The sequence below is a fragment of the Phragmites australis genome, chromosome 1 (assembly GCF_958298935.1).
Source record: "Phragmites australis chromosome 1, lpPhrAust1.1, whole genome shotgun sequence".
Classification (NCBI taxonomy): domain Eukaryota; kingdom Viridiplantae; phylum Streptophyta; class Magnoliopsida; order Poales; family Poaceae; genus Phragmites; species Phragmites australis.
Window position 1 is genome coordinate 53,272,470 of NC_084921.1, and position 23,245 is coordinate 53,295,714.

A 23,245-nucleotide genomic window follows, 5' to 3' on the forward strand; every position below is an offset into this window, starting at 1 on the left:
AAACCGAAAATCAAGTATTCTTGTTACACAATCATTTGAATAACAGGATACATAAACATTCTTCTTGCATAATATCTGTTAAAAAGTATTTCATAGTACTCAATAACTCCCCTTGCAATTTATGCAATGAGGAATGAAGGTAAGAGGCATTTCTTAGCACTTGTTGTCAGTATGTATGTTTGGGCAGCTTCAAGGGAATAACACATTTGCCTTATGCATCCGACTCTCTGCATCTACCTAATTAGCTCTAAAACAATATAAAACCCGACTAGCAACGGCAAGGAGACAAGCATCCCAAAAATAACCCTGCAAAATTGAGTGACAAAATATAAGAAATTGATGTCTTCAGGAGCATGCATTCAACTAGTAGCAAACTGTAGCCATATCAAAGTACTTACGCTGTACTAAGGACATCAGCATGCAACCCATATTCTTTTGCAAATATAAACGATGTGATGGATTGAGGTAGCGCGGCCTGCAGAATGTTCATACAAAGGTTAGCCTAGGCACAAGTTCCTTATTTCGGGCTGAAACACAATGTCAAGATTTAATATTTTACACACTGATAATAAGTTCTCATGCTCTCAATATTACTCTCTAGAACTTTGTATTGTAATAATAGAAAATAACTTCTGTTTGATGCCTGAGATCGGACCTACGCCACCCTAGCATCAGCTACTATGTGGCTATTGTCTGTTTGATAACCTTCCTGTCATCTTGAACCCTTAGGACCTCCAATTCTTGGGATCTAGATTTGAGCTAACACTTGTTCCAAGGGCTACTTTCGAAGTAACGCTCCTCTGGTTACCTCCAGTATGGCATGTGGAAATAATGTTTAGCTTGACCATTTAGAAGCTCCTATCACCCCAAGGCAAAACCGGTAACACTTTTAATTTGCACCTGTTGATCATATTATATATAGGACTAGAAGTGGTTACATGGGGTATTATGAAGGAATGACAGAGACATCAGTCAGACGGCAAACATACCAAATTATTTCTCTTCTGTTATTTAACCGTGTTCCACACCAGTATTACTTTGCTTCCCCCAGAAAGCACACCCTATATTTTTTATTCAGTTGAGGTCATCTCCAGCGAAATGCGCATTACTTGACATGATGAGTATGTCTGGCCTGGTGCATCTTGCAAGTGCAAGCTCCACAACAGCAACTAGTGAGTTTTAAAACCTTCAGTAGAATTATGTTGTCAAACTTGACATATGTTAATATTAATATATTGTGCTGGTGTTTAACTAACAATATATCATTATGCGCTGATAAGCATCTGACGAGTGGTTGGTAATGACTTCCTGAGCCGATGCTTTTGGCATGGCATTTTGTTTAGCAGATGACTGCGGTCGTGCGGGGACAGGCTCTAGAACATGCCAAAACCAGATGTGCTGCATAGGTGTAATGCGCATGCTGAACTTTGTTTGAACAAAGTTTCCTTGCTCTATGTACGTTTTTATTCGAGATTTCTTCTCTAGAATACGTAGGAGAACTACATATCTTTGTATTAAGGAGGAAAGTTTGGTTGAGACCATTACAACCTGACTCGTACTAGACAATCGCCGAAACCAGATTTAGATTGGTCGATTATATTAATTCGAGATGGATATCAATGATGTTCTGTCGTATCTTTGGCAGGGGTCAAAATGTGACGAACCAATAGGGATATGCACTTCCATTGGTAAGAAAAGTGAGGCTGCACCGGCCCATTGAAGGCCAATCCACTCTATGGATAAGTTTATCAAGAGACTACCCTGAAGTGGTGTCGAACATTTTCGGGCAACAACAGCACTACCTGTTAGTGTGTTCCATGCTCTTGGAATAGGATCAATGCATGGTTTAGTGTTTGATGGCTGCCTCTGAATGATATGAAATCATGAATGCTCTTAAACAATATTAGGATAACCTAGAGAGACCATAATAAAATGGTGATGAGAACAACTACTATTGTTTATGTCTGTGCAAGCAACGTTGGTCTTAAAGCCCAAGTGGGTAAAGTTAATGGTGATTTGCTGTCCTGGTGCTGACAAGCTAAACTCAAATCTCTCGTAGATTTCACTATTTCAGTGAAGTGTGGTTTTCACATCAGATCCTCCATTTGATCAGGTATCCTTTTTTCCTTTTGTGTCGTGACATTGCCAGTCATATGCACAAGCTAGCTCTGCTTTTGCTTCTTAGGGCAACCACGCGGTGACTTTTATTCTCCAACTTTGCACGCCTATACATAAATCATCGGGCGGCTTGTGATGATATTTTTCTGTGGATGCAATCTAATGTCGGTGAAATGCAATCATGATGGATTGATGGATGACCTTGTGAATTCAATTTTTCCCCTAAAGTAAAATTAATATATATATCCAAAAGGAAGTAATAACTGAAAAGACCTGGCTGTGTGCATGTATCAATCGGTCGTGCAACGCTTGGAACCGTCAAGTGACATTTTTGTCAAAAGTAAAGTTTCGAGCTAGACGTTGGTCTAAAGTGGTGGTAAAAGTAATATTTTAGATTACATGCCCTAAAGAGGGTAGTTAGATTGACATCATCATGCCATCAACTCTACGTAGCAACCAACAGCAGAAGCCTGAGGTTAATCGCTAGCTAATCAGCCATCATATTTTGTTGCCCATATTCATACTAATCCACAGAGGTAATTTGCAAACGTAAGAAGCATAGATGCATGGGGCGAGTCAGCCGGTCAGAAGGAGGGAGGGAGGAGGTAGTGGGTACCTGTATGATGGCGACGCGGAGGACGTCGCCGCGGAGGCCGGCGGCGATGGAGCCGACGGCCATGGCGGCCGGGCCGAGGGCGAACTTCAGCACGAGGCCCAGCGCCGCCAAGCTCGGCCCGCACGCGAGCACCTTCTCCTGCTGCGCCATGAACAATCCTGCACCGCAAAAGCGACGTGCCGTCAAGAAGTTATCAATCACTAATCACTATACGTGGCTGGGGCTGCTTGGTTGAGATTAACCATTACTTGCTAGTAGCTTGCTGACTGAGAAATCCTGACAGGTTGCCCTCAAAAGAAAAAAGAATCCTGACAGGTCCATTGATATTCATTCCAATCCGACACCCTGCTAGCTAGTACTACCGGTACGATAAAATTTGGATATGTGTTTTGTTCCTGCATACGATATTCTGAAAGCCTGAACATGTGGCTCATTTGTATCTTAAAGTTAATTAGTCTAATTAAATTAAATCTTATAAAATGCGCACTCCAGATATTAGTATACGTGTGTACATATTGAGCAGCTAGCTAGCTACTCAGTGGTCGTTCAGTACTCACCCATGCTGAACATGGCCATTCCGGTGCCTGACTTGGACATGATGAGCACACAGCCCTCGAAGGCGCTCGGCAGCTCGATGCGCAGCCTGTTTGATTAATTCCAGAATCAAAATTCCATGTAAATTCTGACTGGTATACACCTCACACATGATTTAAATAAAACTTGATTAGAAAAATTAGATGCCCGGCCGGCCTCTCCTTGCATGCATGTGGAGTCAGCGTAGCTTAGGCACATCATGCATGCGTATATCTAGTGTCACGTACGTACGCCAGGTGTGCTACACGTCAGAATCACAATTCTGCTACCAGCTGGCTACCCGTGCACGATGATACTATACGGATAAACACTGCGAGCTATGCTAGCTAATACACCGGCTCCACTTAATTTACTGCACACAGAATATATATGTCTTCGTAGATTGCATGCGATGCTGAATTATATTAGTGTATGTACAGGGTAGTTTAATTTCTAGTTAATCAACCTTTTCTTGGTGGTGCAACTACGATATCAGCATATAGATACGTGTGTACATATATGGTTTGCATACCTATTGGCAACGCAGGCCCAAGTGATGCCGACGAAGCTGGCGTAGGTGTTGGGGTTGCGCGCCAGCTTGTGCGCCACCACCTTGACTAGCGCCCAGAGCGACGGCTTGCCGCCGGCGACCGGCACGATGCTCTCGACCGCGACGGAGACGGCGTCAGCGCTGGCCTTGACGTCCTTGACCGGCGAGTCGGGTAGCGAGGATGAGTCCGGGACGTCTGCGGCGACGTACATGCCGATGGCGGCCTTCCTGACCTCGAGCACGAAGAGCAGGAGCGTGAGCCACACGATGGCTTGGAACACGGAGAGCTGGACGACGAGCTGCTGCGCCCACTCGCCGTACATGGCCCGAGCCATTGGCACGCCGACGACGAGCGAGTTGGTGAGCGTGGAGAGGGAGAAGCTGGTGATGGACCAGCTGACAGCGCAGCCGCCCTTGCTCATGAACCTGGCCCATACGGCGATGACGGTGACGATGACCATCTTGGATATGACATCAGCGGCGACGGCGCGGTAGTTGACCTGGAACGGGTCGGTGTGCAGCGTGAACTCGAAGGTGAAGAAGGGCAGCGCGAAGAAGGCGACGAGGCGGTTCACGGCGTCGCACTGCTCCGGCGTGAAGATGCGCCACCACCGCACCGACCCGTACCCCAGGAACAGCGCGAAGTAGAGCGGCGCCGTCGCCGCCACCACCTTGTACACGTCGCCCCACCCGATCATCTTGTTCGATCCCCTCCTTAATTAGCTAACTCTTCCTCTCTCTAGCTTGCAGCGAGCTGATGAACTCGCAGCCACCTTGTTAGCGAAGCTATCTAACGACACGAGATCGTGCAAAACCACAAGTGCGGTCGAGTAAAAATGCGAGCTAGAGATCGATATGGATGTGCAATGTGAGAGGTAGGATGAGTAGTTTTATAGAGAGCGAACTACAGCAGCTGAGGTGGGAGAGCGCGCGGACACGTCACGTCCATGAAGCAGCCAGTATCTGGGTGGGTGAGTCGGATTGCGCGTGGCCGTTGAAATGAACGGCGGGATTAGTAATATGCTCGATCGAAAGCGATGTGGGTTAGAGATGTGATGGGGAGATATAGAGGCTTAATTCGATTTGATTCGGATTTTACGTTGATCGAGTAGTGGGAGGTTGAAGGGACGGTTAGGTTAAGGGAGGATCTTAACTTTGCATGCATGGGTGCGCGCGGCGAGAGAGCGAGAGAGGAGAGGGGAGGTGGGTGGCTAAATACGGTGGTGGCTAAGCGAGGTGTAAACAAATTTTATAGACTTATATTTAGAAAGACTATTGTGAGATTCTATTTATATTATTTATCTCGTAATTTAATGACTGGGCTGAAGAGAAAGGAGAGTGAATAATTTGCTTTCAAACGAGATACCGTTTTAACGAGGGTGGCAAAATTAGTTGTGTTTGGAGAGCAGAGCAAATACCAAATGAGCAGAGGAGGCAGAAAGCCAGGAGAGAGAGATGCCGGCCCTTTTCTCTCTCTATATACAATTTTTCGCTCCATCATTGGTCGCCGTCTAAGAGCTGCCTCCTCTTCGTCAGTAGCGAAACCTTGAGCGCCTGTGTGTGTGAGAGAGAGAGAGAGATTGCTTTTGCTTAATTAGGAAGAAAAAAAGACAGGAGATCAGAGACAGGATAATTCAGGTGTGCGAGGGAAAGAAAGAGTTGGCCGAAAGCCAAGTCCTTGCATGCATGTGTGGTGTCTCGCTAGCTTTCGGTCTCAGAGTGGCGAGACCACCCGGTGTACGTGCGTGCGTGCGTGCATGATTTTTCACATTGTGGTGATTGTGCACTTCCTACTGAAATTTTTTGTTCTTGAACTGTACTGAAATCCTACCATTATCTATGTGTTTCAGCTTTTAACACTCTAATGCACGCATGTGCATGTTTAGTATATAAAATTTATTTTAATAGATTTATATTTTATAGTACTTTTATAGTAATTGATAATATATTATAATAAAAATTAACGATCAAAGTTTATTTTTTATGACTTTTTCAAAACTACATTGTTAAATAGATGGAGTACTTCTAGGGTAAACAAAGGATTGAGGACAAATATAAAAAAAAATCAAAGTTGCGTTTTGGAGATAGTGCCGCTGTTCAAAACAACATTTACTCCTGACTGAAAGGCTACTAAAAAAAATAGTGATCAGAATCAAATTTTCAAGAGCATCGCAACACCCATATTTATGGCATAGATAATTCGTGCTTATAGCCAGACAAAACACTTAAATTACTCAATTAATAGTTAAAAAATAGAATGTCAACTTAAAAATAAAAGTGCACGTGCATTCAGAGCACAGATTACAGCAAAGCATAAATGGATTAGCATCTGCAGGCAGACGGAAATATCAGAAAAAGGAAGCCTTTTTCCCTGCAATCCATTTTAATTATCTAATGTTGATGATTCATCCGACCTAATTCAGAAACCAACGTAACATTCACCCTTTTTCTTCCTTTCTTTTCCTGGGAAAATTCTCCCTTTTTCTTTATGCCATCAGAATACTTAATCCTTCAGTAAATGGACTAGAGTTAGCTAGCGATGTCCACATGATACATTCCCACTCCCCTTATCTGAGAGGATTAGGGAATTAATCCCCTCATACATACATGCATCGAACCAATTGCTGACGCACGTAGGCCACACTGCGTAGGCCACACTGATCAGCAAGTTGAAACATCTGATCACGCATGAAACGTTCCAATCCATCTCGATGTCTCGTAGATCATCTGCTACTTTCATCCGCATCCTTGCATGCGATCACGCGAATACATATGCAATTGCAAATGCTCGCTGCAACTTGGTACAATGTCTTCCTCTCAGGTGGCAGACGGAATTTTGCCTCGAGCGGGCATGCTATGCGTCAGAATTCGCCATGAGCAGAGGCTCATTCAGTGTTGGTGCAAACAGGAAATGTCATCTCTGCTCTCATTTGTTTTCAGAGCACGATCACACAGCGGAATTGTTCCTCTTGTTCCGTTTATCAGTTATTTTTGTCAGATATACATTCTGAGAGGCGGGCTGGAAATGGCCCTCTGGTGGAGCCCACCTGCCAGTGGCTGCTAACAAATAGTTTGTCAGGTGCAATACAGTCATTTAGAGTATCTGATTGGATGGACTATGAAATACAAATTCAGGTTGGTTACATTGAATTCTTAATTTTCCAACAGTTTGGAACTTCTATCGCAAAAAGAATTCAAATTTCGCATTTCTTGATAAATGCTCGCAGCCGTTGGTTTGGAACAAAGGCATAGACCACTCATGGGCTGAAAACAGAATGTAAATGAGTGGCGCAAGCAGAGTTCAATTGCTGCAAATGGAAAGATTGAATGGCCAGAAGCAGTTTTGGGCTCTCCTCAACTTGTACAGTGTATATGGCTGCCATACGAAGGGACAAGAATCTCAACTGACGAGCATGAGCATATGATCTTGGCAGACCATTTCGTATATTAACCATCTGTATTATATTCTGCACAAGCACATGAGCGAGAGAGATTACATGTAGTGTGATGGCACCATTTTGATCGGATATTCTCCTCCACAGACCAGTCTTGTCGACCTCTGAAGTGTACTAACAATGTGGCGTCCATTCAGCCACATCTCTCAATGCAGCAAGTGCAGCAAGATCGCAACGACTGATTTATGCAGATACTAAAATACCATTGAATGAACTGATGGATGAATCGTATGCCGCTTATCTGCAGGAAGAAACATAGTTACATTACATGGTTGGAGCAAAAAAGTTGCAACATCTTTAACTTGCCGCAGCTTGATGCCTTTATCAGTGGCCTTCAGCTGAAACTCTGAAATATGTTTGACATTGGATATTTCAGGGCAATGAGGCCCATTGGGTTACAGATGAGAGGTAACAGCACTTCATACCTCACAAAATTTTAACAGATCTGAACAACACAAATAGCATACTGAAACACACCGCCTGAAGTCGTACATCAAAGCAGAAAAGAAAGCTAGAACACAGACTGACATCTCCCTATCGCTCTAAGAGATGACACCGACGACGAACGGATGCTCCCGGCCCATTTGGTCAACCTGAAGAACTATTTAATGAGGCACACCAGATCTTGCCTTCGCGATGCGTCTCAGGATGCATGACAGATGGCACGCTGGAACTCAAGCAGTCACAATGGCGTTCGATGCTTACAGTTGAACCTCCCTACCATATACCCAGCTAAAAGGCATTGTACCAGCTTTCTTGGCTCTGCTTTGGGCCCTCTCATCCAGCCTCCTGATCCTTGCAGCAAGGGTGCAAAGGTAGTCCTGGGCTTTCTGCCCCTCGCTGGACAGGCCGATCAGGTCAACCACCTTCCACCTGTTCACAAGGAACTCAAGGATGTCCGCGTAGTCCCTGGCGGTGTAAACATCAAGCCTCTGTGCGACCATGGAGAAGTGATCAAATAGCTTGTCGTCCTGCCCGTCGAACATCAGGTGGGCAGGCATTGAGATCTTCTTCTTCATCATGTCAGCTAGAGCAAGCACGGTGCCATCAGGGTCAATCTCAAACAGCTTCTCAACAATCTTGGTGTAAGCAGTTTCATGCCGCTTCTCATCTGAGGCGATAATGCCACAGATTTGTGCAAGCTTTAGGTCACCATAGTCCTTGGCATGGCGAGCAGTGTTCCCGTGTGAGATGAAGGTCGCCCGCTCTTGGAAGGAGGTGTAGATGAAACCAAGATAAGGATTATTCTCAGTCCTTGGATCCTGAAAAGGTCACAGTGAAGAAAGTACACATTAGTTCTAGGTAGTTATTAGCCAAGGCAGACAAAAATCTTCAACAGTTCAAACTGAGCGAAAGAGAATTATACAAAATTGAAAATTGAACCAGTTTGAAAAAAACACAAGAAAAATTGCTCGAAAAGTATATGGCATCTTGAGTTACTATCGCTGTCAAAAGAGCTTCATGAAGAATCAAACTCTCAACTAGCCAAGAGAAACACTTCAGAAGCATGAACAGCTGAATGAACATGTCAAGGTTCTAAACCATGTGACGTTAAATAGGTAAGAAAAAAATATGTTACCATTCCAGAACCAATAAGGTACTGAATCGTCTTTTCAATTTGTCTCGTATCCACCCTCCCAGTGAGGAACAGATACTTATTTAGGAGGTCACCATGCCTGTTCTCCTCAGCAGTCCATGCCCTCGTCCAAACAGACCAGGCAGTTGGGCTTGCACCTGTCTCATCTCTGACACCATCGAGGGTGTTGAGCATAGTCTGGTATGTTGGAAGAGCTTCCTCAGTAATCATGTCTCCAACCAAACAAACAAAATAATCATCAGGGATTTCTTTGGCACGTTCTCTGAGCTCCTTAACTTCATCATGGAATCCATCAGATGCTGGGTCAGGGAGGAAATCCTGTGGCTGCCAACACTTCTCGACTGGCTTTAGATGCGTCAGGATATTATCTCTAGCCCAGTCATCAAGAGACTTGAATATTTCAATCTTCTGAGAAGGCATTGAATGTGTAACCTGGACATGTACCTCCCTTGGAGGAACAAATGGCTTCTTACTGTCAACCCTGGAACAAATTTATAAAAAAGTAGATCAATTACCAGTTACATGATGACTCCATCACTCGCTTTGCGCATATTATGGAACAAATTTAGACTATAAGAGAAGACAGATGTGAATGTGGTTCAAACAGGTGGCAACTCTGGTACAAGTGAGATCGTGGTTGTAATATACAGTCAGATTATAAGCTCAGTTCAAGCCACTAATGAACATGACCGCAAAGCACATCTAAATCCCAGCCGACTTGTAATGATTATCATCACTACTCTCCAGTTTGTTTCCAATGAGCGTATTTATATGCATTCAGATGTTCAAACCACTTTGCTGGCTTATGTTAGGTATGTATCTAGGATGGGGGTGTATGGCACAGCAGAATAATAAACAGAGGCACACACATGGTTCATGTATCTAACTGCACCGATAAATTAACAGTCATACTTGTTCTCCTTTGTATGAAATAAAGAGTACCGATAAATTAATAGTCATACTTTTTCTCATTTGTATGAAATAAAGAGTACGGCATAAGGAAGACCATGTGCAAAAGCTTGAAAATAGATAATGAATAGAAGTCATGAAATCAAAACTGAAATCCAGCTTTACATATGCAGGAGAGTTTTCCAATATACTGGAGGGTGGCATGACCTAATACTTAGCATATGGCTGTAAGCAAAAGCTAACACGTAATAATTTACATAGGCTGGCAAAGGTAGTCCACTAGGTCAACCTCATGATCTTTTGGGGGGTTTCCTTAAAGGTTTAAGAATTCAATCAGTTATGGTCATAATATTTATATTTTGACAAAAGAAGTAGAATGTGCATAAATAACCAGATTGTACTTAGGCTTCTAGCCTCCAGAGATTATCAGGTATGCATATAAATGCAGTTAGTTAGTAGCTAATATCATTGACCTTATCCACACTACATGACTACAGTCACATGCTGTATCCCATACAAATTATGATGTGATCCCCACCATGTACATGTATCAATGCAAGTATAGCATTCTCATAATTAGTTCTTTCTTGATGTGTCTTAAAGCACTTGATATCAACTTGATATCACTGTCACCGAGCAAAATATCCTAGACGAAAAGAAACCAAAAAGGAATTGCAGAAGTAGAAATAAGACTGGGTGCAACTATGATCAACCAGTCAGCTATGCTTGTCTAACATTCCAGCCAGTTCTAACACAAAAACCTACACGTGGGCTCAAAGTAGGTTCGATTAAGTTAGAACTGGAAAATCCACTTAGATAAACTTCACATAGCAGTATCTATGAAAGAAACAATAAATTTATCCCAGCATGGAACCTGGATGGGCTTCTATTTACGAATTAATATTCCTATGATATGGGCATATGGCACAATCAGTCAGTCTTATTCCAATGTTAGATTGTAGTTACTGACTTCACAAACCCCATCAGCCCAAGCAGATGAACAACATAGACCTGACATAAGCCAGCAACCTAAGAGCCCAGTGGTACTGGTGAGCAAATCAAATTAAATTCCACATACTGAGAACATGGCACGGACCACGGGCTACCAAATGGAGCTAACAACGATGGGAGACACTCTAACTCAGATCTTTGTCTCCAACGCAAGCTAACCGATAGTGAAGTAAGCTACACCATGATTACAGGTTCTTGAACCTGATACGTACCACCGATTTCCATAGCCAGTACACCAGCTACATCACTGTTCACTGCAACTGAAAGCTGGTATGGTACCACGTCTGCAACGATTCTAGGACGCACAAAAAGGGTTCCGGGACAAGTTGAAGGTCCCGGGAAATTTAATGCCGAGGAAATACGGCATCAAAATAAATTTGAAAAGGACTGACACAACGGAAAGGGGTACGCTTCGCTTGCTGTTGACGGCAAAGCAACCGATTGCTCAGGAGCCGGGACTACGCCGGTCCCGGTTCAGCCGCACAGAGAAAACGGCCTACCCATGCAGAATTAAATGGCAAAGCTGCAACCTTTGCGCCTGATCTGAGGAGACAACGGGATGCAGCGCCCATGTGCGAACGTTGGCGCCACCGAGACGCGGGGGGGGGGGGGGGGGGGCTCGTCGCGAACAGGGACGAATCTGACAAGCCTGACACAGGCAGGCACCCAGAAGGAAGAAGAGGAGAGAGAGAGAGAGAGAGAGATAAATCTTGATCCAACATTGCGAGCACCGGGGGCGGCTGCGCGAGTGACGCAGCGACAAAGCCCGGATTACCAATCCACAATAAACGCGCCTAAATCCTGCGTGGTGACGAAGACGCGGCGCCGCTAGACAGAGCAAGCGGTTCATCCAATCCAAGAAACCAATCTAGCAACGGAAGGAACTCAAAGAGGGCAGACCAGCCGCGGGCGGCTTACTTGGTGGAGGGGGTGGAGGCGACGGCGAAGACCCTGACGCTGCCTCGGCGGCGGCGGCGCGCTGCGATGGGAGGGGAGAGGCGTAGGGTGACGTCGTGGGGGTGGAGCGCCATCCTGGAGGCCATCGCTTTGCCGCCGCCAAGCTGCCGGTGTTGGGAGGGGCACTGGCGGTGGGCTGCTCCTCGTGAGATTGGGATGTGGGTGGTGGTGGTGGCTACCGGCGAGAGAGATGGAGTCCTGGCGCGTTGCCTCGTGCGATCTCGGGGTTTTGGGAGCGCAGCAGAGCAACGAGTGCCGACTGTGCACGGGCCACGTATTTATGTCTTTTTCTCTCCGGGCTTCGGTGACATTCTATTTAACATCCACATCCTGCTCTGAAGCGTATAGACTCACGAAGTCTCGTATTTTATATTTAGTAATAATTGTCACTTTCTGAGACTGATAAATAAGTAATTATCTTTTTTAAAGAAGCTTAGACATAAATGTGTAAATTAGCTCTTACACGGAGCATTCGCTACATCGTCGGTCACAAAGCCACCGAAATTAGCCTCCAACGGAGGTCGAATCCGAGACCAGCACACGAGAGTGCTACTTAAGTGCTGCAGACCGTTCGGTCGCAGTCTCGTTCTCCGTTCGTCATTTGTCCAAGTAGTCAAATTGTTCTTTTCTTCGAGGAGTCTAAACCTCGTTTTCCTTTGGGTAGGAATAAAGAAAGCAAAGCATACGGCTTTGCTTATTGGAAAACCAAACCATCGTGACCTTAAAAGTATCAAATCCTGTAATGATCCTACTAGATATTTTCGTCATATCTAAATGCATGCTTTTGACGGTTTACAGCATTTTTATGTTTGAACCTTTTTTAAAATAATTTTTTTTAAAAAAAACCCTTGTCTTCTAAATTACAAAAAATATTGTTTCAGGCTAAATGGGCTGACCCGCCAAAGGTTTGATCACGCCAGCGTAGCCAAAAGATTTAGATTCGAAAATGTTTATTTTAAAAGTTTAATTTAAAAGGTTTGAAAATAAAAAAAAACTCTACTTGAGTGCATGACTAGACAATAAATCTTGGATAGCATGTGATAGGCTCATATGAAGCATGAAGAAATATGGTTGGGGATACTAACTTGTCGAGTAGCTGTAAATAATTTTCTTTGTCGTGCCAATTATTTTAGACGAATTACGCAAAGTTCCTTTTTTTAAGCGGGACAAAGTCATGCAAAGTTCCTATAACATTTAAGAACTATAGAAGGGGATTAAATTGTACTAGTACGTTTTTCACGTCAGTTCAGTGTCTTGAAACAAAAAAGTATTTTTATGGTTGCACCTGACCTTACTTTCGCGCTAGTTATCTCCTCTACAAAACCTATTTGTGGTAATCGAGTAACGTGCGACTAGATGCAAACTAATATGCGACGAATTAGCCTAGTAGGAAAAAATCGCAGAAAGGAGTGAACGAGAAAACAAGGTGGGTGGGATTGTATCTAGAGTTCTTGCGCGATCACTTTTTGGCTAAGATCTCCGAAAGGCAAATGTGATGCCTCTAATCCATCTATTTCCGATCAACGGCTTACAGCAAGATAAAGTTAGTTGATTTCATGCAGCAGTAAAGTCAGTGGATCAGATTCACGCTAACCTTTCTTAGAAACAAATTCTATAAAACTTTGTTCAGAAAGATTCTTATAATATTTTATTTATATTATCTATCATCTAATTTAATAACTAAGTTAAAAAATAAAAACATATCACCATAAAAAAAATTAAATCCAACCGCCCTGCTTCAACCCACGGGCCACGCCACGTCTCACTTCAACGTGCGGCAGTAGGTGGCACGCGGCGGGAGGCGCCCCGCCAAGGCCGCGTACGTCTCCTGCCGCAAGCGGCAGGCACGCGCGTTACAGCTGCCACCGGTGGAGACGAGGCGGTGAGGAGCCTCCCGTCCCGGCGCGCCAGGGTGACAAGTGTGCTGGTCGAGCCCGCTGCCCGCCCGTCGGCACTCGGCAGCCTTGCGGGGGATGCGCCGCGTGCTCGTGTGCGTCGTGGCACAGCAGCAAAAGGGCCAAAAAGCCCGCTTGGTTTTACGCGGGAGCCGTCGATGTGTCTCGATGATACCGAGGCTGGCGGCGACGGGGAGGAGGGCGAGAAAAATACTCGGCGTGCGCGGGAATGATTCGATTCCTTGCCGCTGCCGGTTGGCACGCAGCGCAGTGCGTTGGACTGTGCATGTAGGACACGCTGCTCTGGCTCTGCCATCTGGTTGCTCTGTCGCGTCGGCGAATGCGCCTTGGCGTCTCCAACTCCTGCATTGACTAAAACTACTTGTCTTGAACCGTACCCTGCTGGCGACCGGTGAACATGGGGAGCGAAGTTGTAATGCAAGGTTCTTATGGAAAAGATTCAACTATCTTGTTAGCACATTTTAAGCACCTAAAGTAAACTTAAGCACATGTCCTCACTATAAACACCCACCACATGTGACGTGGCATAAATAAAAACTCATTATACATGTTTTTAACGGCCTAAAGTCCGACCTACTGTGCTATGTTGTACGATACCAGCTATTTTGATCGACCATCATCTGTCACTGCTTGACTTGCTCTTGCTGTTTTTAGCTTGAACGTGGCACTACAAAGGAATGTGTCCGGTGATAATCAGAAATTCACAATTGCTCGCGCGCAGAGAGATGAAACCAACAACTAAACCAACGGCCAATCTTTGCAGGCCGAGAACAACAGACCCCTGAGAAGAACGGCCCAAATTACTCCTCTCCTTGTCTTTTTTGTTTTTGCTAGGGGAGGCGAAAGCCGTGATAAACATAAACACTAACAGGTATAATAGCCTACATCTAGGACTATATCAGATGCAAGAATGCATGCACATGAACACGTCCACAACGAATGCAAAATAGACTCCCAGGCAAAGCCCGAATCTTTATTTGAACCGTCCACAACGAATGCAACAATATACCACCAAGTTTTATGCTACGCACATCACCAAAAACCTCATAAACTCTCGAGACAAACGAACAAATCAACCCAACTACGTGTGCAGTTGAGTGCAGCAGGGCACGCACTGGGGCCAACCACCAACGGATCAACCAAGTACACTCCCCCTATTGTACAATACAGTGCAGTGCATCAAGATGTTGTCGGACTAGGAAGAGCACTCCTCGTAACGGCGTTGAAGATTTCGGTGTAGCCCACCACGCCGACGAGGATGCCGTCCTCCTCCGACTCCGGGTCCGTCACCCAGACGTGTGTGGCCCGGTGGGATAGCATCTGAGCCATGACCGCCGCAAGGGAGCTCGTGCTCTTGCACATCAGTGGCATGCTCCTGCCCCGGTGGTACATACTCCTCGTCCGCCCGACCACCATCTGGTTCACCTGGCTGTTCAGGAACCCGATGCTCCTGCTGCTGAACTTCTTCGCCCTGGGCGAGGGTCTGGGTCCGATCTCTTCCACCGGTGATGAGCTGATGGGAGGCTCTGGGACAGCTGAGATGGGCGTTGACATGTTTTCATCGGCACCGATGACAAACTGCCCAGCTGAAAGGTTCCTCAGTGCCCATGCAGCTGAAACATAGTCACATTTCCACAGTTTGTAAGTAGAGATGTCTCCAAGTATCTTGCGAATTCCATTTGGCGTTGTCTCGACTACAGCAACGGCGCATGGGTCTTGAGGGATCTTCTGAATTGCTTCCATGGCGGGCGCAGATGCTTCTACGTGACAGTAGTGTGGATTGATGGCTCCAAGAGAAGATATTTGAGTCAGTGGAATGGGAGCAAGAGCACCAAGGCATCCAATAAGGAACCGGAGAACATCTTCCCTTGAGAGGCAACAAAACTTGTATGCGGAATTGGTAAATGAGGGCAGCTGCCTGCTGCTGCTGGCTGCGCTTGGAGATGTTGATTCCATGTTCTTCAGCCATTTGCCATTGTAAAGCAATGAAAACCGCTTGGTAATGCCTGTCCAGGTCCCGCTCTTGCGAACAAGGAAGCGCTTCACTCCATGCCTCATCAGCTCCAGTGCGTCGATCAACCTTGCAAGACAAAAGAACCTTATTTGAGTAACAGGTGGCACATGCCACAGTACATTTGAAAAGGATGTAATTCTTAGGAAGGTAAACAACCAAAGATGCAGGGAAGTATGATAATCTGAAACAGATAAAACATCACAGCAAATTCAGGCTTAGTTCATATACACATTCAGAAGGTTTTTTTCCACGGTAATATAACTATTTTATCAGTTGTGAGAATCTGAACCATGTGCCAATTCTGGGTATTTCCAAATCATTCTTAGGCATGATTGGACTGCCTTGCATGAGTCATGGACTCATGAGTGGACTCATGTATTTAAATGACTGTTTTCTCTCATGTATCAGTTAACAACCTATACAGCTTCCACACAATTGTAAAATGTTACCTTCCTAATTCTGACATTGCATTGCGACACCCACTTTGTTCCCTCTTATCACAAACAGAATCAGAAAGACAAGTTCTGTGCCACTTGAAAATCATATGGCTTGTTAAGTATGGAACAAAATGCTTGCAACTGGGGTTGATCACATCATCATATTACAATATGAAACTGTTGTCTTACGTTCAATGAAGAAAATTGCACAGCTCAGCACCAGACCATTGGGGTACCAACAATTTGTTGCTACTGTCGAGTTATTATACTTAAATTTATTCAGATCCACTTTTATACATTTGTTGCAACCAACATGCACTATCGTTATTTTTCACTAAAAAGTAAATTTACTGTAACTAAGATAAAATATATAAGCTCATCCCAAATGTCAGCAAGCAAACATGATAGCATTAATTTTCAGCTAATAACTGTGTAATTGAAAATCAACAGGCAAGTAGAGTAAGTCAACTACTTAATAGACAGACAAATGAAGCAGGAAAAAAGAAATAGATGATTGTATATGTGAGGCTGGTAACTGTAGTTTTTTTCTCATGAGGCCGTTCCAACGCCCCTCAGTCATCAGTTTGCTCCGGAGATATTACTTCAGAAGTCAGAAAATCCAAAGCATGCCATGTCAATTTACCAATGCAAGAAATAAAATATGTGCAGGTACAAGCACAAATGCAAGTTCATAGTCCATACTTAAAGCAAGACGAGCAAGTTATTACAGTGTCTTTAACTGTTTGGCTAAAACATAGAAGTCATAAAAGTTAATAGAGAAGACAAAAACCACACTGGAAAACAATGGAACTAACTAACTATTGGAAAATTCATTATAATCCTGGAAGCAAGGAGTATACAACACTATCCTGCGATCTTACGAACTAGGGGAGCAACAACTAAGATGCATAGATGGCGATAACCTATCAAATCTGGGTTATTTGTAGTCCAACGAGTTATAACTTTCTCTACAATTGGCTAAATAATATTTTTAGTGGACAAATGATTTCTACATTACATTTATAATGATAATTAAGGCGGCAGTTTGCCTTTGCAAGCGTTACTTTGCTTTGGGTATCAAGTATCAAAGGAAAGCTTCCCACATCTATGCAGGGACAACATATCGTACATCCATTGGTGCTAGGGAGATGTCAAGAGAGAGAGAAATGAGTTAGGACCAGGATGTAGAAATGGATGCTAAGGTTTCATATTGATGCTAACATTATTTTAGTAACAAAATTAAATACTTTAAATTATCTTAGTGCTAAGGGATAAAGTAGAAGCTGCTAAGAGAGAGAGAGATGATGCTAGATAACTACCCTTAGCACCTAACTCAAGGGGTAGCAGATGTACGTGCTCTAGCATACTAAAGCCAAGGAAATTCTAGTTTGCTGCATTTTTCCATATGAAATTCCTTCGTAGCAATAGTGATTCCATTACACATGGCCACCAAGGCACCAACTTATACGGAACAAAATGGAAGAACAGGTTAAGACATCTGCATTCCTTTTAGCACATAAGCATCAACCCCAAGGTCGCACAAACCAAGTAAAAAAAGGGAAAAGAAAAGAGGCATATTAGAGTCGCTGTCTTAAAGACATTTTATCATATCACGTCAATCCTTTTTTGGTTTCACCCTCAAAATTCATGGTAACAAGAGCAAGGTAGGCAATTAGCATTTGCATTCTACAAAGGGAACCTACCAATCCATTTGCAAGAGTAATCTAACCACAAACCCATGTGATCTCTAAAAAAATCAGATGGGATAGGAACAACCTTTGCCCACATCTTTCTCCAGAAGTAAAACTACTAAGATACGTAAATACAAATATCAACCACCAGATCACATAAATAAGGCAAAATAGCCCTCATAGCACTCCCTGACATGCACTTTCCTCTTGTACCATTATTCTTTGCTACCTTGCAAAAATAGCATCTGATTGCTATGAGCCATTGCTCCGGCTAGCACTACATTAACTTTTCACGTTTTCTGCTTCTTCCATCTTCCCTGATCAAGTGCGAACATAATATGACCCATATTTAAACAAAACAAAACGCCCAGCAAAAGCAAAGCAACGGCACAAGTTCAGGCAGCCGATTATTCTGAAAATAGGACCCAAATTTTAACAAGAAAACAGACATCAGCAGAAATTTAACAAGAACTTCAGAACATTGTACAGAACATTATCTTACACACTAAACTTGTTCGGAACTTCAAAAAAATGCCCAGGAAAACAGACAGTAGCAAAATGTGCGATGTGAGATAAAGCACATACAAGAACTCTAGCTTACACACTGGCTCTTACAAAATTCAATGCTACTATCCTATTGAATCTCACAAATTCAATCCTTCCCTGGGGTCAGGGATCCAGACCGGCTTCTAGTGACTGGACCTGGGCTTGTAGGAAGCGGGTGTTTTCTCGCGTCCCGACTTTTTCTGTTCGACCGACGTAAATATTGTTGCGTGAGGGCGAGGGCTAGACGGAGGAACTCTCCGTTGAAACCGAGTGCTATTTTTGCAAGGAAAGAAAAAATAATGGTACAGGGGGAAACTGCATCTCAGGGAGTGCTATGAGGGCTATTTTGCCCATTAATAAAATGCTCACGAAGCAGCAGTAAAAAGCAGGGATGGATGCAGCTGAGCACAAACCACAGTAATAAACTAGAAGACTAGAACTACCGCCGCCAACGACGTGGAATCGCTCCGTTGAGAGATGCCAACAGAACACATCAAAGGTACTACTTGTTGGACACAATTTAGCAGTCATATCGCGGGAAGATTCCACTACGCTCACGGATCAACGAAAACACACGAAATCGCACACACGTATCGATCAGTTCAACAATTGGAATATGGTTAGATTCAAGAGATAGGCAATCAAGATCCCATCTTTGGTAGTGGATAAGTCTAAACACGAACCCAAACCGAACTTTACGGCCAGATGGGCGCGATCGGATAGCAGCGGCTCAGAGACCTCACCTCGTGCCCGGATCGATCTCCCTTAGTAGCCCGGGGTTGTGCTGCACTACCTCGGCGACCACCGCGTGCATGGCCCGGTCCCCGGCGCCGGAAGCGGCCAAGAACGCGGAGATGTCGAGCGCGGAGATCATCCCGATGAACCTCGCCCCCGAAGGCGGCTCGTCCGGCGCCGCCCGCGGGCGCCAGACGGGCACGGCGCCCTCTGGGCTGGCCGCGATGGCTCGCGCGGCGTCTTCGAGCGTGTCGGTGTCGTGCAGCTCGGCGACCTCCGGCTTGCCCACGGTGAGGTCGCCTACGACGTGGTGGAAGAACACGGCGGCCATGGCCGGGTGGCGGGGCTATAAGAGCGAGTGGAGGAGGAGCAGGTGGAGGAAGAGGCTGGAGGGGCCGAGGCCGAGCCCGCCCCCGGCAAACAAGGAGGAGGAGGGGGAGCGGTCACCGGCGGCGCGGGTGCTGGGATCGCCGGCCATGTCGGTGGGAGGAAAAGCCCATTAAAGTGAGGAAGCAGACGGGATTGAAGTCGCCTGAATCTGAGGAGTGCTGCGCGCTGATGAACGATGGGTGGGGCGGAGCGATGCGAGCGGGACGAGATAGAGACCCACCCGGCCGAGCGCTTCGCGGAGGTAGGGGAGAGGCTGACAAAGGATGGATGGGAAACTAATGCGGGGGCAGGGACGGTTTGGCACAGCTCTTTTTATATAAATTTTCTAGGAAATTCTCTCGTAAAAATGATTTTTAAGAAAAAAAAATTAGAAAGAAAATGATTTTACAGGAGAGTGAATCAGATGAATCTACTTTTTTCAGTTCTCAGTATCTAGTTTATTTTAGAAAATTATTTCAATAAAATCACTATAAAAACTAAAAACTGTAAACTATCATTTAACAGATTTTTTTACTAATTTCACTCTGAAAAATGATAAAGAGCTCTACCAAATAATCTCTTAACCTTAAATTAGCTCTATGTTTTAAGATTTGGGACACTCGTATGTGATTAAAAGCATCTAAAATACAGCTAGCTTTTATGAGTTATGATTGGTCTAATTGATTTTACTGTTTATCCGAGTTGAAAAACAGTCACCAGGTAGAGTTGAGTTACATTTTTGCTTCTCAAAATATATTTAATGTCCTATTATTTACCTTTCATATGTAAGATGTTCACCATTTGCATTCCATATATTTACCATCGGATTTCTCCAAAGGTGTGTCGTCTCTCTCACTTTGCCTACAACGCTAGCTTTTTGGAGAGTGTGTTATCGCCCGCAAGTTGACTCCACCGTTGTTTACCACGGAAGTCGCCTCCGTCACACTATTTTTACATCAATATATTGTGTGATAATTATTTATATCTCCTCATAAATCGGTCAGCATCTTGATCCTTCTCACAGTGTTGCTACGGATGGCCAACTCTAGACAATACGGTCCCCTCTACCCTCTTATCCAGGTACTCGTCATTCTTCTTCCTCCTAAAATTACATAATCATATTGTGAAATTTGTGTACGCAATCTCTTTTTTGTTATGCTATATTCTTTTACTTATTTGAATTGCTATATCATGTATTGATTTCATATGTATGAAACACGTGTGCAGTTGCTAGTCCTATAAAATGCACAAGTTTTGGCAGATCCGACCCCGATATCCACCGTCCATCCGAGTTGATCAAACGGTCACCGTGCAAAGTTAAACCATGTTTCTCCTTTCAAAAATATATTTAATCTCCCATTATTTGTCTTCTATAATTAGACATCCAATATTTATCTTCTATGTATTCCAAAAATACATTCAATCTTCCATTATTTGTATTTCATACCTAGACATCTAATATTTGACTTTCATATATTCACTACTGGATTTCTCCAGATGGTGCGCCGTCTCCCGTACTTCACCTACACCACCAACTTTCTGGAGAGGGTGCGTAGCTGCCCGCATGTCGCCTCTACCGCCATCTACCATAGAGGCTGCCTCTATCGTGCTATCTTTACATAAATGTACTATGCAATAATTATTTTCATCCCCTCACAAATCGATCATCATCTCGATTCTCCTCACAGCATTGCTACAGACAGATAACTATGGATGATACAGTCCCCTTCACCCTCCTGTCCAAGTACTCGTCATTCTCCTTCCTCCTAAAATTCATTCTCCTCCCTCTTAAAATTACATAATTATTAAGCTACATGCACCAACTAGTTTACCCCAAAACCTATGCTGATAGATAAAGATGAGTAATTCACTTATATTTCAACATTTTCTCTCACGTAGAGTCTCTCTCAGGCCTTAGACGAGAAAATAGGAGTCGGCTGCAAATTATTGTTTAATTGTGACCATCAGGATTCGAACTCGAGATATCTTCCCTTGATACCATATTGAGTTGCATGCACCAACTAATTTACTTAAAAGCTTAAGTTGCAAGGAAATATGAGCAATTTACTTATACTTCAATAATAATCATGTTATGAATTTCGTGTATTCAAATCTCTCTTTTGTTATACTATTTTTTTTTACTTCTTTAAATTACTATATATCATGAATTGATTCAATGTATGTCGTTACTAGTTGTATATAAGAATATAGTTAATTATGGTATTTAAGAATTATCCCTATCACTTATAGATAGCACAACCGATAAACTTAAAAAAAACACCCTATTTATAACACACCCTCCAATTTTAATATGGACACACGTGTAATAAGTTGCAAGCGTGTTGGAGTGCATGAATAGACTGTCTACTGATTAGTAGTCAACTTTTGTGTCTTCTCATTCTCTCTCCACTACGTGTGTCAAAATCTGATGCATAGTAGATGGAGCTTGCAGTTTTCTCTTTCCGCCACATCTACCAGGTGCTTTAACATACCTCATAGCGTGTAGTTTCGACACCACATGCAGTGTGGGCCCAATGTGAAATAAAAAAAAATACAGGTCTTCTCAACCACCGCTTCATCCCTCCCCTGCCTTTGCGCAAGAAAATTTTCCTTCTCCTTTGCTTTCTTCCCTCATCAGGAAATTGATCTCTGCACCTCCCACAAAATTGAGGTCGCTTTCCCCAAATCTTGATCCCATATCACTTCTCTCTCATGGATCTGGTGAAATCGGAAGGAGGCGTTATGCCTGGTGCCTAGTGAAGGCCACTCGATGGGAACGAAATGCAGAGATAGAATCACGGGAAGGGCGCTACCATGGAACGATCCAGACTGCAGAAGGCGCTGCCATGGGGACGAAGGAGGTGGAGTCTAGTGCCACGGGGAGGTGCCAGACAACCAGCTGAGGCATGTGAGAGCGCCATGAATGCGATGCCTTGCTGCTCCTCCCCCAGCCCATCAAGATCCTCGAGACTCGATACAGTCCATGAAGAAGTAGCGCTCAGGTTTGTGTTGATTCTTTTGGGGTTCTTAATAAGTAGTTTGAATTTTGATTTTTTTTTTATCGATTTGAGGTTTTAAATAAGACGATTCTTGCACCAGTAATGAAATGCATGAGATTAAATTGAATAAGTTAAGTACAAACAAACAATGGAATGCATGAGATGAAAGTAGAAATATAAACTAATTCATTACACTTGGACCATGATAAAATGCACACAAACTAAATGCTGCTAAGCTTGATCTCCTCCTTCAAAAGATGACGCTCCTCCAAATTTCTGCCATATATGCTCAACCAAGTCCTCCTTGAGATGACAATGCATATCTCGATCTCGAATATCTTCTTCTACCTACAGTACCCTGGAAAATCCATGAATTAGTCCATGTTCGTATCCAGCTAATGGTGTAGATGAGCTGTCCTAGTCATACTCGCTCTGATAGTCGTGGTCATACTGAACTCTGTAAGAATACCTTTCATCCTCCACAACCATATTATGCAGTATAATACATGCATACATGATATCAGCAAGTGATCGCATTTGCCACATGTGTGCCGGGTTACGCAAAATGGCAAAGCAAGCTTGCAAAATACCAAATGCATGTTTGACGTCTTTTCTTGCTCCTTCTTGATGTTCCATAAACAATTTGTCTTTCTCACATTGAGGCAATGGGATTATTTTCACAAATGTAGCCTACTCTGGATAAATACCATCTACTAGGTAGTACCCCATGTTGTATTCATTCCCATTGATAG

The 23,245-nt window shown here is 43.9% G+C and overlaps 3 protein-coding genes across 3 annotated transcripts; all 3 read right to left on the bottom strand.

Moving 5' to 3' along the window:
- On the bottom strand, positions 1–4,680 carry LOC133890901 (probable auxin efflux carrier component 5a). The gene is made up of 5 exons (XM_062331527.1): positions 3,840–4,680; positions 3,292–3,377; positions 2,735–2,892; positions 399–475; positions 1–306 (listed from the first exon to the last, which is right to left on the bottom strand). The coding sequence occupies exons 1-5, from the start codon at positions 4,553–4,555 to the stop codon at positions 234–236; spliced, it is 1,110 nt and encodes a 369-aa protein (XP_062187511.1). The 5' UTR covers positions 4,556–4,680; the 3' UTR covers positions 1–233.
- Positions 4,681–7,598: 2,918 nt separating this feature from the next.
- On the bottom strand, positions 7,599–12,095 carry LOC133927387 (stearoyl-[acyl-carrier-protein] 9-desaturase 2, chloroplastic-like). The gene is made up of 3 exons (XM_062373842.1): positions 11,748–12,095; positions 8,892–9,390; positions 7,599–8,574 (listed from the first exon to the last, which is right to left on the bottom strand). Exons 1-3 carry the CDS (start codon positions 11,870–11,872, stop codon positions 8,014–8,016), a joined length of 1,185 nt encoding a protein of 394 aa, XP_062229826.1. The 5' UTR covers positions 11,873–12,095; the 3' UTR covers positions 7,599–8,013.
- Positions 12,096–14,640: 2,545 nt separating this feature from the next.
- Positions 14,641–19,801, bottom strand: LOC133927394 (CBS domain-containing protein CBSX6). Its single transcript, XM_062373855.1, has 2 exons — positions 19,134–19,801; positions 14,641–15,782 (listed from the first exon to the last, which is right to left on the bottom strand). Exons 1-2 carry the CDS (start codon positions 19,454–19,456, stop codon positions 14,882–14,884), a joined length of 1,224 nt encoding a protein of 407 aa, XP_062229839.1. The 5' UTR covers positions 19,457–19,801; the 3' UTR covers positions 14,641–14,881.
- Positions 19,802–23,245: the final 3,444 nt, after the last annotated feature.

Excerpts from the sequence above, each read along its gene's own strand:
- LOC133890901 (XM_062331527.1), bottom strand. The coding sequence starts at position 4,555 with ATGATCGGGTGGGGCGACGTGTACAAGGTGGTGGCGGCGACGGCGCCG. Across the intron at positions 3,378-3,839 it reads TGGGCCTGCGTTGCCAATAG|GCTGCGCATCGAGCTGCCGA; the intron begins GTATGCAAACCA and ends TTAATCAAACAG. Across the intron at positions 476-2,734 it reads TCCGCGTCGCCATCATACAG|GCCGCGCTACCTCAATCCAT; the intron begins GTACCCACTACC and ends AACATTCTGCAG.
- LOC133927387 (XM_062373842.1), bottom strand. The coding sequence starts at position 11,872 with ATGGCCTCCAGGATGGCGCTCCACCCCCACGACGTCACCCTACGCCTC. Across the intron at positions 9,391-11,747 it reads GCCTCCACCCCCTCCACCAA|GGTTGACAGTAAGAAGCCAT; the intron begins GTAAGCCGCCCG and ends AATTTGTTCCAG. Across the intron at positions 8,575-8,891 it reads ACCTTATTGGTTCTGGAATG|GATCCAAGGACTGAGAATAA; the intron begins GTAACATATTTT and ends TGACCTTTTCAG.
- LOC133927394 (XM_062373855.1), bottom strand. The coding sequence starts at position 19,456 with ATGGCCGCCGTGTTCTTCCACCACGTCGTAGGCGACCTCACCGTGGGC. Across the intron at positions 15,783-19,133 it reads GAGATCGATCCGGGCACGAG|GTTGATCGACGCACTGGAGC; the intron begins GTGAGGTCTCTG and ends TTGTCTTGCAAG.